The 15,677-nt window shown below is 44.5% G+C and overlaps 1 protein-coding gene across 8 annotated transcripts in view; it reads right to left on the bottom strand.

The window, feature by feature from the left end:
- Positions 1 to 15,677, bottom strand: part of DENND1A (DENN domain containing 1A) — a 545,539-nt gene that overhangs the window by 193,841 nt on the left and 336,021 nt on the right. For all 8 annotated transcript variants that reach the window (XM_032251630.1, XM_032251634.1, XM_032251629.1 and 5 more), the window contains one exon: positions 174 to 275. In XM_032251630.1, coding sequence (XP_032107521.1) covers positions 174 to 275 — 102 coding nt within the window. The remainder of the gene's footprint in view (positions 1 to 173; positions 276 to 15,677) is intronic.

The raw sequence follows: 15,677 nt of genomic DNA on the forward strand, positions 1-15,677 counted from the left end.
GGCCACCTTCTAACTTTCTAACTGAGACAAAGGTTTCAATGGAGAAACAAACTGCAGTTCCCAGGTCACAGGAAAACCTTGGCTATCTCCCCTCCTTCCCTATTTCTCAAAGGCACGTTTATTTCCTGTGCAGGAGCTCACAGAAGTCAGATCCTCATGAGCTCATAACCTACCACGTCATTTGGGAGACTCTGGAGGTCATCAAAGGGGGTTTCCAGGGTGTTGGTGTCCACATTCAGGATCACGACATCATCCAGGGCCATGTTTCTGACTTTCTGCAAGGAGAAAACATCCAGAAGAGAAGGTCATTGAGGTGCCATCAAGACACACTTCCCCTGCCTTCTCTGGGGAAGAGGAATACAGAAGAAAAGTGACATTTGACAAAGGCTCACTCTGCAGCAGACCTAATGGTAGGAAGTTCACATCTGTGAGCTCACTGAACTCTCATAAAACCTCTGTGGGCTTCCAGGATTATCCCAAGTCCCAGGAGTGAAAAGGGTTCACAGAGTCAGAAAGTAAGAGGGACCATTACACTCCATCATCATTTCCCTCCTATATATTTAACAGATGCTGAGGCCAAAAGTTCTGTCCCCAGGAACGCTGATAGATGGCTATGTTCTTAGATATCCCCATTCAATCCAGCCTCCTAATTTACCAAAGGCTACCTGCTCATCTCTCGTTTGGATCCTGTCTTTCTTGGGTATGGAATATTGTGTGTGGCCTACTGTTAACACTTCCGTTAAATGCTAAGTAGGAAGGTCACACTTTCAGTTTGGTTCCATTTTCCACAGATATCCAGCTAGTAATGGCTCAGAAGCTCTGGCCATAAGCCATTATTCTATTGGCACAGTAATAGAAAAGATGAGGGAAACTCATGCCTACAAGGTTTTCATGCTTGGTGACAGGAGAAGGGATGAACGGACAATATGGAGAAAAGAATCCTCCCCCTAATCTGGCAGCAATTCCCTATAGCCTGTGTGAGTCCAAGACAGGGTGTAGCCTGAGTCTTAAATTTTTAATCACACTGTTTATACACTACTAAGATCCATCTTTGTTATTCTCCTGCCTACCGGCCACTCCCCATCCCGTTCACTCCTCCTTCCCCGTCACGTATCAAGCATGTTCCTTTTGAGTCAGAGGCTTTAGAACTACTGTCTTTATTTTGTGTAGAAAGACCCTATCACTTGCTGTCTAAACTGGGACACATGTGGATGTGAAAGATCTCTGCTTACACCAGGGCAACAGGCACATGACGGGGCCTGTGGTCACTGCATATAAAAGATCAGTTCCATTACTGGTCAACCTCTGAGCACGCTGCATGTGGCTATGCAGGTATGCACTCCTCAGATGCCAACCACCTAAGCTAGGGCTGAAATCTGCCAACCGAGTGGCACCAGTCAGGGAAGCGGGACAGATGCCTTTTCCTAATGCACCCCAGAGTATGGTACAGGCAATGGAGGCAGACATCCAACGGCTGCTCAAGGTCCAGTTTTCCAGTGCCTTGGAAATGGACAAGTAATAAGAAGCTTCCCAGCTTTTGCTCTGTGCTTTCCTCACCTTATTTCATTTAATTCTTATCAGCCCCTGCAAGGTGGATGTGACTGTCCTCAATGTTCGAACCTCGAGGAAGATGAGGTTCAGAGCCCTGAGATAAGAGGCAGAGGCAACCACAGGCCCAGCTCCCTCCCCAGGCCACACTCTGCACTGTACCATCCACCTCCACATCATCAGACACCTGCAGGGAGACTGACCTCTGCACAGCCCTTGTCACTCTGAGCCCCAGCACCTCTCTGCCTGCCTGCCTGCCTCCCCTGCTGGGGTATGAGTTCCTTCAGGGGCACATCTGTTTGGCTCATGACTGCAAAATAACCAGTCCCTGACAACATGACTGGCACCCGGTAAGTGCAAACTAACACTGGTTGACGTTCACTCTCTTAAACCCCAGCCTCTAGGGCAGAACTTGGTACCTAAGTAAACATTTCAAGATTCTTCCCAGCAGGAGGGTGGAGCCATGCTGGTCACAAGCCTTGTAGGGTTGAAAAAACACTCCCAGGCAGCAAAATCCTGGAACCTTTCCACTTAACACCACGGGAGCCTCCAATTCCTTCTGCTATCCACTAACTTCTCCAGGCCTCTGGCGGCTCATCCACAAACCTATCCATCAATTCCTAAATATTTACTAAGTGCTTACTAAGGGCTGAGAACCACAGAGGACAGACACAATTGCCAGTGTCGGAGTTTATTCTTTCCTCCAAACCCCAACACTTGTTATTACTTGCTGCCTTATTTATAAGGTAAAAAGATACCAGCAAATGGGGAATTTTGATCATATTAGGTTGGTGCAAAAGTAATTGCCGTTTTTACCGAAGTAATGGCAAAGACCTTAATTACTTTTGCACCAAGCTAAGAATACAAAAAACAAGTTCGTCTTGTACAGTGCTTTTGTTACACTTCAGGCTCACACAGCACTAGTACACAGACACTTTCATTCCATCAATGGGGCTGGAGGTGAGATATCATCATCCCCATTTCGGAGATGAGAAACCGAGGCTCCAAGAAGTAGCTGGCCCAGGGTTACGCGTCTACTAATTGACGTCATCTGTAAAATTAAAATGGTAACTGTGGCCACCCTACTTCTCTCACTTCTTACAGGGCTGCCATGGTGAGAGCAAACACACCCACAATGCTGGTCGTGCAGTAGGAGGTAATAAATAGTAGCTATTATTATCACTTTGATAATACACACAGTAGCCACAGCCAGTCTGAAAGGCTGTAGTGGCAATGGCCTGAGGGCAAAAGTCCGTGAGGCCCTTTCTTGCTTGGTCTCTTACTTCAAAGCCTGCACACAGTCACAGGAAACAGAATCAGAGAAAGGCTCACAACACCCTGGAGGATGCCATGCCTCTAGGACAGAGCAGGGGGCTGCGTACCCCAAAATCACCTACTTTGCCTCATCTGACCTTCCACATAGCCCCAAACAGAAGGGAGCAGGAGGCATGGCCATTGGAGAGAAGCCTCCAGGCCTGAAAGGCCCCGTGAATGGGATGTTGATTCTGGACCAGAATTGGGCCTTGTTTCGGCGTTCCCACTGGGGCCCAGTACACAGACCAGCCCTTGTAGGCTCTCCACGCCTGGGCTGGAATAGGCTTTTGATTTCTTCCCACTCCTGGCTGGAGGACTTGCCGGCTAAGCTGTGTGGAGTGTTTACTTTTTCAACAATGGCAGCAGGCTTAAGAATAGGGAAAAACCTGGCCCCTTTTTCTAACTTAGCAGGCCAGGGTCCCCTTAGTAACCAAAATGCCCCAAGCACCAGGCTCCAGGCAGGAGCTGGGGCGGCACAGTTTCCTCTCAAAAGACAATGCTGTCCTCCTGATGGCAAGGCCTCTTCCAAAAGGGCTGGCATGGACTCAAGGGCTTTCCTGAAGCTCACTGTTCCCAAGGAAAGAACTGGAGCCCAGCTCGCCGGATGGTGCCCGGTCCTCCAAAGATCAAGGCAACCAGGGGAATGAAGAAAGGCAAGAAAACTCAAACTGGGGGTGGGGACGGGAAGCGCTGATGAAGGAAGGCAGACCTTTGCCAGGTCCCAGGACCTCTCATCTTAAACATGCTGTCAGGGATACTAGCATCTCTGTGTGAGAACGAAGTGGAGGCTCAGAGAGGTCAAACAAGCTGCCCAAAGTCAGAGCCAGGGAGCAGCAGAGTCAACTTCTGAATGAATCTGACCCCAAAGCTGACTTTCTTCTGAAGAAAGCCCTAATCCAATCGCTCAGATTTCAGAATTAGTATCTGTCTGTTAGGATGCACAGTTGTATGAATGTGCTCAGGGCCTACTTTCTCTTACATAAACTACTACTTTCCATTTGTTTCATAAAAATTATAGATGCCTACTTTAAAAAAATCGGAAAAGGCCAGGTGTGGTGGCTCACGCCTGTAATCTCAGTACTTTGGGAGGCTGAGGTGGGTGGATCACCTGAAGTCAGGAGTTCAAGACCAGCCTGGCCAACGTGGCCAAAACCTGTCTCTACTAAAAATACAGAAAATTAGCCGGGCATGGTGGCAGGCACCTGTAATCCCAGCTACTCAGGAGGCTGAGACAGGAGAATTGCTTGAACTTGGGAGGCGGAGGTTGCAGTGAGCTGAGTTTGGGCCATTGCATTCCAGCCTAGGTGACAAGAGTGAAACTCCATCTCAAAAAAAAAAAAAAAAAAAAAAAAAAAGGGAAAAGCAGAAAAATTTAAAAACAAAAACTGCAGTTACTCCAGTCCCAGTCCCTACATTTGAAGACAATGTTTTTGTCGACTTCCTTTCATATTCTCCCCTTCCTTCATGTTAAGGCAAAGCTGAAATAATTCTTAATGCTCCTGATTTTCTCACTGATTCTAAGCAGTGATCCACTTCATTAAAAACTTTGTGTAACTCATTACTAATTGCGAGTGTCCTACTACATGGAAACAAACTCAGCCGAGCCCCTTTTGTAGGATGTTCTTTCCAGTTTTGAAGAAATTACTGTATATAATATTGCCATGAAATCTATAGGCATGAAGCTTTGTGCTTTAGGATGCATTCCTAGAAGTGGAATTTAGTTTCCACTTCTTAAAAAGTGTCCCTCTCAAATTCGACTTTGAGAGAGATATCTTTACTTCCAATTATTTTAAAGTCATTTTATCCACAGCTTGTGTTTCCTACTCTAAGTGAAGAAAAATCAGCAAAGACACGAGCAGATGTCAAAATAGTCCTCCAAAAACCCTACCCAATTAAAACACTTACTAGTACCGCGGCACACCGAGACAGCTCTCCGGTGGCTTGTCCCACCAACACATTCCCTCTCTTTTTAGTTACAGCATATGCCAAAGCTCCTGCCAGCTGCAAACCCTTCCCCCACCAGACTCTATAGGCTTTTTCTCAGAATGAAGGAAAAAAAAAAAAAAAAAAAACTGACATGCACACTGGCTTTCCAAATGGCATTTCTTACACAGAGAAACACACACAAAAAATGGCACTTTCCCATATATATTGTTAATGAAGAATGTCCTCCTCTTTATGCTTTGTCACAGACAGTCTGAACTTGACCCCTGCCTATCAGGCCAGGGAAGGGAAAACCTGTAGTATGGGGGGTGGTCAGGGGTAGCTGAGAGGACACTGATTCTAATACTTTCACCTCTGGCTTGTCCCCCAATCAGGGGGCTTACTGTAGGCAAGTGACTTAACTGCATAAATTCTCCAGGTTGTCATCTGTTGAACGGAGATCATGACACCACCTATCTCACAAGCTACTGTATGTAAAAGATTCAGCATAATTCCCAGAATAGCCCTAACAGGCACACATCAGTAGTTTTCTTGCTTGCCTATCCCCTCTCCTCCGATGGTTCCTAGACCTCAGCCATGCCTGGCTGGAGAGACTGAGGCAGTGGCAAGTCTTCCATGACCTGTGCTCCCTTCTGGTTTATCTGCACAATTAGAATAACGTGTTGATTCTGAGTTAGGTAGGTATCTGATTCCTTCCCTAGTCTATGGGCTTTTGCGGATTGGGAGTCAGATTTCTCTACTCTCAGCTCCTGCCCCAATATTTGCCCAACAGTAGACAATGAATGAATGAATGAATGAATGAATGAGAGGCAGCAGAGCCCAGAGGTGAAGAACATAGATCCAAAGCCAGTCTGAGTTCTCATTAATCTCTACCATCCACCAGCTGTGCCAACTTGGGCATGTCACTTAATCTTTCTGTGCCTCAGTTTCCTCCTTGATAAATGGGGGACAAGAGTACCTACCCCGCAGACTTGTTGTGAGGATTCAATGGGTTACTATTTTAAAGTAGTTGAAGTAGTGCCTGGCACATGGGAAGTGCAAGATAAGTGTTTGTTAAATAAAAACAAAGGATCTTTTGAGGGTGATGAAAATATTCTATATCTTTATCGTGGTTTCATTGATCGTATAAAACTGTCAGAATGCATTGGACCATATACTTTAAATGGATGAGTTGTGATAAATATACCTCAATGAAGGTATTCATTGAACCATTTACTTTAAATGGATGGGTTGTAATAAGTTATACCTCAATGAAGTTGATAAACACATTAGCACTCTCTCCAGAACACAGAATAAAATCATAGCCAACCATACAAGGTAAGAGCATGTGAACAATGGTGAATGAACACCACGCTACAAGGCACCTCTTCCCAGGGCCACCACCGAGTGCACATTCTGATCTGTGGCTGTGTTTGGCTCCCTGTCCCCTTCCTTTTTCATCTAGACCAGGATTTTTTTTTTTTTTTTTTTAACTTTTTCAGCTCATGCCCCCTTAGGATAAACATACAAAGTCTATGTCCCTGGAGACTCTGACATACTTCCTTAACAAAGCTAGGGGTGGGGGGGGTCTATTTGATAAACACTCTGTCTTTGGTGTCTTTCCCATAGCCAAGATGGTATTGAGCCTTACTTTCCAGAGTTGGTTGTATGAAAATAGGATTTCCTCCCTAAAATGTAAAATAATATCAGCTACACTAATTAAAACCACACCAGCTCCCAACACAGATTTGTGGGGGGAGGGGGGGAGAGTCTCCTGCCTGTCCAGGGAGGCAATTGGGTAGCTAGTGACAAAAGGTAGTACTTAGAAGCAAGCCACAAGATGAAGGGCAAGGGTGTGCACTGGCAATGTCACCCAGGGGATCCAGAGAATGGCCAGGAGCATGTAGCACTCAGCCGGCTTGGGAGCGCTGGGCTGGACACTGAGAAGCAGGGGCTCAGTTCTGTCTCTGTGACTCCGACAGCTGTGCAGCAAGATAGAGCACCCTTTCCAGAATGGAGGTTGTGCGGTTCAGTGAGGTGACATGCATAAACAGGCCAGCAATGAGTGAATCTTCTCTGCTGTCCTTAGACCAGGACCATCTCCAGGGCAGAGCTGTGTCTTATTTGTGTCCAGTGCCCAGCACAGTGCCTGACACAAGGCAAGAGTGCTCATTAACCTGGGAATGAGAAACGACTGTGGCTAGATCCACTCTACTGGGAGGTCTGCCTCGCAGCAGATGTCAACATAAGCCCAAACGGACAATGGCAGCTCCACAAAAGCAAATCAGAGTCTGCTCAAGAAAGCGCAATGGGAATAATAATAATGATGGCAGTGATAACAATCATGTAAAATTAGCATGATTAATTAGTGTAGAATTAATTCACAGTGGACATGGAAAGCAACATAGGAGTTAACACAGCGATTAAGACTGTGGGCCTGGAACAAGACAGCCAGATTCAAGCCTTGCTTCTGTACTGGGTAAACTTCAGCAAGTACTTCACTTCTGAGCCTCAGTTTTCTTATCAGTAAAATGGGGATAATACTGCACAGCTGTGTTGTGAGGATTTAGTAAGATAATACGTATGAAGAATTTAACACAATGCCTGATTTCAGTAAGTGATCAATAAATGTGGGGCTACTAGATGGAAGTTTCTATCCTTGCAATTTGCAAATTATGTCAATAAAATGGATTAGAGTTTTAAGACTAGGGATTTAAACAGCTGATTGTCAGAACAAAGGAAAAAGGTCAGTAAGTCTCTATTATACTTTCGTGCTATTAAAAATTAAACTACCACCAAGCTATTGTTTTCTTCTTGGCTAAGTCTCATATCAAAGTGCATTCTCTGGAGCCAGGCTGCCTGAGTCTGAATCCTAACTCTGCCAATTAAAACTGTGCTACCTTGGGCAAATCATTTACCCTTTCTGAGCCTCAGTTTCCCTATCTGTATAATGAGATGAAAGCAGCAATGACATCCAGGACAGTAGTCGTCCTTGGGTTGGAGGGAAACTGACTAGAACAGGGTGAAAGAGGAGATTCTGAGGGGGGCGGTAATATTTTGTTTCAATATCTGGGTGGTTACATGTGTTATGTTCACTGCATAAAAACTCAACTTGCTGTACATTTAGTGGGTTTTTTGTGTTGGTCTGGTTTTTGAGAGATGAGGTCTTGCTGTGTTGCCCTGGTTGGACTTGAACTCCGGCTCAAGTGATCCTCCCACCTCAGCCTCCTGAGCAGCTGGCACTATGGATGCATGCCACTGTGCCTGGCTCTAACTGTACATTTAGGATGGGTGCATCCTTCCCTCACACTTCAAGACAATATTTACAAAAAAAAAAAAAAAAATGGACTTATCAGATTGTTTTGGCAATTAAATGAGTTAATATATGTGTAATACTTAGGACAATGTCTGGTATATCATAAGCACTAGGTATTAGTTATTATTGTAAAAAATCAAGATAGCAACAATTCTATTAAAAAAAAAAAGTTACTCAACTGAGATTCTATTTCCCTGTCAGAAAATGTGTTTGTGAAGGCAGAGAGCTCCAGGACACACCTGCTTTTTAGTCTCCACTGCCTCCCTCCAGGGAAGAGCAAAGCCACAACATTATTGGGGTCTTTCTGAGATGTCTCTGCAGTCCTGAGGAGGAACAAGAGTCAGGTAGGCTGGGCTTGGGATTTTATCTTCCTCAACTCCTAGTTACACGACCCAGGATAAATGATTTAATCCTAACTGAACCTCAGTTTCTTCATCCATAAAATGGGTCTATAACCATTTGTTACACAGGGTTGTGAGAGGATTAAGTAAAAAACTCCCCTCTGGGGTGATGCCCAAAGCCAGTAAGCATCATCTATTCTCTTATGGACACTTTGCTCTGAGAATGCACAGTGTCCTCATGAGTTTATTATCGGGCTCACAATGTGCTTTGCATTTGTCCAAACTAAGTCTGGTATAAGTCGATCCCTCTGTGAGTGGGTCACAACTGATGTGGCTCCTGACATTATACTATCAGTCCCCTATACATATGACTTCTTGGCAGCTTTCTTTTATTTATTAATTTTTTTTGAGACAGAGTCTCACTCTGTTGCCCAGGCTAGAGTGCAGTGGCGTGATCTTGGATCACTGCAACCTCCCGGGTTAAAGCGATTCTCCTGCCTCAGCCTCCCGAGCAGCTGGGACTATAGGTGTGCACCACCACACTCAGCTATTTTTTTTATTTTTAATAGAGATGGGGTTTCATCATATTAGCCAGGCTGGTCTCAAACTCCAGGGAGAGAGTATGGCTAGAATTAAACCAAAAATTACATCTCAAAAGCTTCTTAATCAAAACTTTATTTTAAATGACTGTTGCTGGGTTCCAGGCAGATGACTTGATATGGTTAGGCTCTGTGCTCCCACCCAAATCTCATGTTCTACTGTAATTCCCAGTGTTGGAGGAGGGGCCTGGTGGGAGGTGACTGGATCATGGGGGCTGATTTCCCCCTTGTTGTTCTTGTGATGGTGAGTGAGTTCTCACAAGATCTGGTTGTTTGAAAGTGTATGGCATTTCCCTCTCTTCTTCCTGCCAGCCACGTAGGATGCGCCAACTTCCCCTTCGCCTTCCACCATGGTTGTAAGTTTCCTGGGGCCTACCCAGCCATGCTTCCTGCACAGCCTGCAGAACCAGGAGTCAATTAAACCTCTTTTCTTTATAAATTGCCCAGTCTCAGGTAGTTCTTGATAGCAGTGTGAGAACGGACTAATACATGCCTCTCTTTTCCAACTGCACTCCTATGGCTACATATCAGTCCAAGCCATAGGCAATGGTAACAAGGCCTGTGTGTATCAGGAACTGTGTGGCATGCTCTGCAACCATTATCTTACTGACACATGCAACAACAAAATTATAGCCACTAGCTGTTGTGTTCTTCCCACAGCCCAAGTCTTTACATGTATCATTTAATGTAATCCCCATGAAGTCCCTGTGGAGAGGGATGGATACTGAGGGCCAGAGCGGTAAAATAATTCATTCAGAGTCACATGGCTAAGAAGGACTGGCTCTAGGCATTGAGATGAACAGCAATACCTTTGTACTACCCAAGGCATGACATTATTTGCTCTGACCCATTGTTTCAATCAAGAAACATACTGAGCAACTAACATAACAGGCATATACTAGACGAATCATTTGTTAGGCACATACTAGATGAATCAAGCCCTTAAGTGTTTTGATGCCTGCTCCAGACTCCACTAAAATTCCCAGGGAGGGGAGAGTTTCCTACAGAATCATACCCATTTGATGGATGAGGAAACTGAGGCTAGAGATTAAATAATCTGCCTGGGTTCTTACAACTGGATGCCTCAGAGAAAGGATCTGAATCTGGGTTCCATGAGCCAGTGTTCTTTCCACTACACAGCATGCACAAAATGTGCCCAAATGCATGCGCATATATATGAGTATATAACAAAGAACAGCATGGGAAGCTGGTGGCCTCCTAGGAGGAAAGGAAAGAGAAATAAGAGGGAAAGTGGATAGGACAGGAAAGGCAAGGCAAACATTCAGGTATTCTAAACTCTTTATTCCCTCCTGAAATCTCAGATACACACAGAGGGAAGAGTGACATTTTCCTTCCCTTCCTCATGCCCCAAAGGTCACCAAGCTGCCAAGCAGTTGATGAACGTAGTGGCTTTTCTTTGGAGCCAAGAGTCACTGATTTGCTCCTTCCTGTTCCACAAAATTAAAAATCTAAGCCTGACAGTTCAGAGGAGCCCTGAAAACGCTGCTGGAATTTCCCAGTGTGCTTTAAACAGAAACAGAAGCTTGGCAGGGGAGGGAAGTGGTGTAAGCACCTCCCAGGTCAGGCCAAATCCACCCCTCACAAGGTAATAGGCACTGACTCTCATTAACAAGTCCAGAGATTCTCAAGCCAGGTCAGCAAAGGGGTCCTTTCTTCAATGGCTCCTTTCCTGGCCATCGACCAACTAGATGTTCATTCACTCACCCATTTGGTACATCACATATGGGGCAGTCATTCATGTCAACTTTACGTTAGGTCTTAGGGACACAGAGACGATTAAACCACGATCTCTGAACTCCAGCAGCTCCCTGCCTCTCCTTGTGGTTGGGCTGTGGGTAGATCTGATAAAGGGCATGGTAGCATGTAGCAGAAGAGACTTCTCTCCAGTGGACCATCCCCACTCACCCAACAGCCCCGTTCTCTCCCCTACATGGTCCTGGGTCCAGGGTCAGAAAGTCTCCAGGGTGGAGTCCCGGCCTTTTCACTTAACAGGTAGGCAGCTTCAGGCAAGGCACTCGGCCTTCTCTAGCACCAGTTTCCCTCGCTGTGAGCCAGTCATGCTCCTTACCTTTAGGGTTGTTGGAAAGACTAGCGGAGACACTGGGAACACGTGTTTCATACAGAGTCCACTACTGAGCAGCTTGGTCAGTGCCAGCTGGCCCGAATCTGGGAGCTGAGTTCTGCCACTTCTCCTAGCAGTTCACTCTAGAAGTCCACCCCAATACAAAACCTCCATCCAGCCTGGCCTCCGCTCCGCCATCCAGAACGGAGGGGTGAACCCACTCGCACTCTGACTGCTGGTGTTTTGTTTCAAACTGAAGCAGGCTTCTCACTGCTGCAGACTCAGTTTCCTCATGTGTAAAAAGAGGACAAAAAAGGTGTCAACAGCTGCAAAGCACAAACATGCAATGGGACAACAGAGCCCTCCAAAAGACAGGAAGCAAGGCCCAGATATAGCTTGCCACGTTACCGCCACCCCACCAGATCCTGCTCTTCTAGAAAACCCTCCTGACTACTCCTATCCCGTCTCAAGTTGTCATCTCTAAACCCCAAGCCAAGGACAGTAGACAACAGATTCTTGGGCCTGCAATTAAAGCGTGTTCAGTGATATTTCCTGTGCGCATCACTTTTCCCTTAAAATAACTGCTTTAACCTTATGCTATTCACATACACTGAGTAACGCTTACCACTGGTACCTGTAAAGCACTGTTGAGTTTTTAAACATACTATAGTTTATATTTTACTATATTTTAGAATATATTATTTTAAAATATCCTCAAAACAACCTCTTGAAATGAGCGTTATTATTCATGTTTTATATGAAGCTCCAAGAGGTATAGTAACTTGCCGCAAGTCCAAGAGTTACAGGGGTAAGATCTGAGTGTGGGACTGCCTAACCCCAAAGCCTGCTGCCTTTCTCCTTGCTGTGCAGCCTTCTCCACCAGGCACAGAGCTGGTGCTGAGCAAATACTGAGGACAGTGGCCATGTCACACATCTCTTGTGATGTCCTTGTACAGACTTACCAGAGTGCTGAAACACAGTGGCAAGCAAGCTCTAAAAGTAGGCCCAGTATAATAGTTTTCTTTTGTACACACTAAACTGCTTCACGCTATGAAAGAACTGTGTTTCAATCACACTCCTCTTAATTATTAGCGGTGCGACTTTGTACAAGTTACTTAACCACTCTGTGCCTATATTTCATCATCTGTAAAATAGGAGCCCCACTACCAGAGCGCAGATGCATTATGAAAATTAAATAATAAGCGTAAGGTATCTGGCCATAGTTCAAAATAGTATCCATCCAAATTGAAACAACAGAACTTGAAGAGTTTCACTGGGAGTGTAAGGGGATGTTGATTCCCTAGTCCCCAAATGGTTTGGGGTCACCTTATCATAAAATAGGACCTCATTCCTCCCACACAACTGCCACTTGCCATCATTCATTCATCACTAAGCACTGCAAAGCCCAGCTCCCATCTCCACCTGCCTTTTATTTGAAATGTCAATTTTTAAAGAGTGGAGAGGTTGGAAACCCAATTTAACAAGCACGCTGAAACATTGTTTATTGCCCCCATAAACATGGCTTAGTGAGAATTACGGACTTAATCAGAGTGAACTTATCTTGCGGTGAAAAGGAACACTTTAAATTTCAGAAATGGCACCTTCACTGTGAAAATCTCTTAACTTTTCAAACAAACTACAGGGGGTCTTAAACATATGGGCAGTAAAGGGGCAGCCATTACTTTGATTTGTCCTACCCAAGAGCCAAAGAGCCCTCACAGTCCTTAACAACTTTAAGATCTAGGAAAAATATTTGGAAAATCATATTCAGGAGGCGTGTCTCTAAAAGCACCCAAAAGGTCTGCAGAGTGAGAAGTGAGCCCTGTGTAGTTGTTCTTGGGGTTGTCCAAAAGGATGGGCCCTGGGGTCATTAGAACAGGGACTATTTAATAAGCAGCAGCAGTGAAAAAGTGCACCCCTCCTCCCATGAGTAAGATTAAACATTTAGCAATAGGTAATATTTTGCTGACCTGCTTTTCAGAAGAGAGGTGCTACACAAATCCAGAAGGCTACTAAATGGTTTGTGTGGGTCTTCTTTACTTATAAACCCCCTCCCTACCACTGAGGATGAGGTCCTGTGAACCCCAGCTTCCCAATCTGAGGCTTCATTAATGCTGCTCCGATCATTCCAAGGAAGGTTTTCATAAAGACGCCCCCATCTTGCAGAAAACGGGCTGCCAGAGGCAGGAAAGGCAATAGATATAAAATTTTATTATTTCAATGCCCCAGTAGCAGCCAGGAGGACTTAATGAAATTGCCAAGATTTACAATCTGAAATAGCTATTGCACAGACAGATACGGTTAAGGGAGCTGCGCCCTCTGACCTTTCAACCCTTTGATCTTCACTCGGCAGGTGGCCTGGAGCCCCCTCCTGGGCATCTTCCCTCTCTTCCGACACTGCCGAACCTTGATGTGCAATAAGCCTGACCCTACACAGGTGACTCTCCCAGTGCTTATCACCAGCAGCTGCTGCTAATGGCATGGTCAAAATCACTCTGAGGTGGGGGAGGGGAATATGCTGTGCAGTGTCCAAATGGTGCTGGAACAAGGCTCAATAATTCAGCCCCAAGTCCAGTTGGGCAGCAGTGCGTAATGATGTCATTACCCAAAACTGTCCTTAGAAAATGGAACTCTGGTCTCCTCTGATTTATACTTTGAGTTGGAAAAGGAAAAAAAAAAAAAAAAATCACCTTTTAAAACTCAATCACAAATCTCAAAAAAAAAAAAAAAAACAACAAAAAAAAACCCAACCCCAAAGTCCCAAATGCATCTCTCAGAACTTCCCCAAAACCATGTGCAGCAAATTTATACCAGCGAAAATCTAAACAATTTTTGGAAACCTAAAATTGACTGTTTTCAGTTCCATGAAATTTCATTTAAAAAACCCCATATGCCAAAATGTCCAAATTCTCTTATTTTTAAAAATTGGGATGACATCCAAAAATCATAGCTATCTTTTTCTTTCTTTTTTTTTTCCCCCTTCTTCTAAAGCTAGGGATGGGTAGTGTGCATATGTACTTATCAAGCTTCATAATTTAACCCATTCGGTCAGCACAAAATATTTGCAGTCAAATGCTGAAGAGGGAGGATATAAATTTATTACCACTGGATCTTTCGAAACAAATGACTCCTAGGTACCAACGTTTAACAGACATTTTATTTGGCTAAGGAAGTATCCAGGAGTCTAGGCACAACTCCAGTCTGCATCTTTTAGCTTTTGTCAATATTCGGGTTTATGGAGGAAAGGGTTTTAGGCAGGACACATAAGCCACTCTCAGGGATGTTGCTAACTTCCAACCACAAAACAAAACTCTAGTGTCACTGTTCATCATATTTCAGAAAAGCCCCGAGCCAATGCCTTTGTTTCTAAACAAACATAGAATGGTGGTCCCAAGCTTTACCTGCAAAGGCCTGAACTTAGATTATAAATGTATGAATCCTGCGTGCGGTGGCTCACACCTGTAATCCTAGCACGTTGGGAGGCGGAGGCAGGCAGATCACCAGGTCGGGAGATCGAGACCAACCTGTCTAACATATTGAAACCCCGTCTCTACTAAAAATACACAAAATTAACTGGATGTGGTGGCACGCACTTGTAGTCTCAGCTACTTGGGAGGCTAACGCAGGAGAATCACTTGAACCTGAGAGTCAGAGGTTGCAGTGAGCTGAGATTGTGCCACTGCACTCCAGCCTGGGTGACAGAATAAGATGCCGTCTCAAAAAAAAAAAAAAAAAAAAAAAAAAAAAAAAAAAAAAAAAAAAAAAGGTCTGAATCCAATAACCCAAGAAAAAACCTACTTCTTTTGTAGCCTAAACAGCATATATCTTAAATATCCAACTTTAAGTTCATCTTGAAATCAGCTGAGAATCAAATATTATGTAAAGAGAGATCTATAGACCCCATTTTTAATCACACTTTTCTCTCTGGATGTTTAACTTCAGTACAGAGAGTACTGTGTGGAGAAATTAGTTTTGCAGGAGGAAAAAAAGGCATACCACATCACAGTTTGACCACTTTGTACAAAACTATTGTTAAGCTATCTTCTTGAGATGCCTATTAGAAATATTTTATTAACAATAATAGCTAATAGCTACCAGTGGGTGATGGCCTAGTAATGTTCATGGCACTTTGGTCATGTTATTTCTAATTGTCATCACTTTACGGTAGGCGCCCTCCTTTTGCTGACGGGGATGTTAAGGCACGCACCCACAGACGTTCAGTGACTTGCACAAATTACAGAGAGATAAATGGCAGAGCTGGGATTCAAACTCAGGTTCACTGCCTGCTCAAAAAGCCCAGGGTCCAGCCACACTGTCCCCAACAAAAGCAAAACAAAAACAAACAGAACAACAACATGCATTAATTTGGGCAGAAAATGCCGGATTTCAGCTTGCTTACACATTACCCTGGCCCATTTAACAGCCTTCCAAATCAATTATTTTAGGTCATTAAGAGGAAGTTTAATTTGGTTGACAAACACCCCTACTGTGGTGACCTCACATATCAACAACAAATGTCTCCTGGTTGCAAACCCATACCATGAGTCGGCTGA

Source organism: Sapajus apella, unplaced genomic scaffold (assembly GCF_009761245.1).
Source record: "Sapajus apella isolate SASKATOON/1434 unplaced genomic scaffold, GSC_monkey_1.0 scaffold76, whole genome shotgun sequence".
NCBI lineage: Eukaryota > Metazoa > Chordata > Mammalia > Primates > Cebidae > Sapajus > Sapajus apella.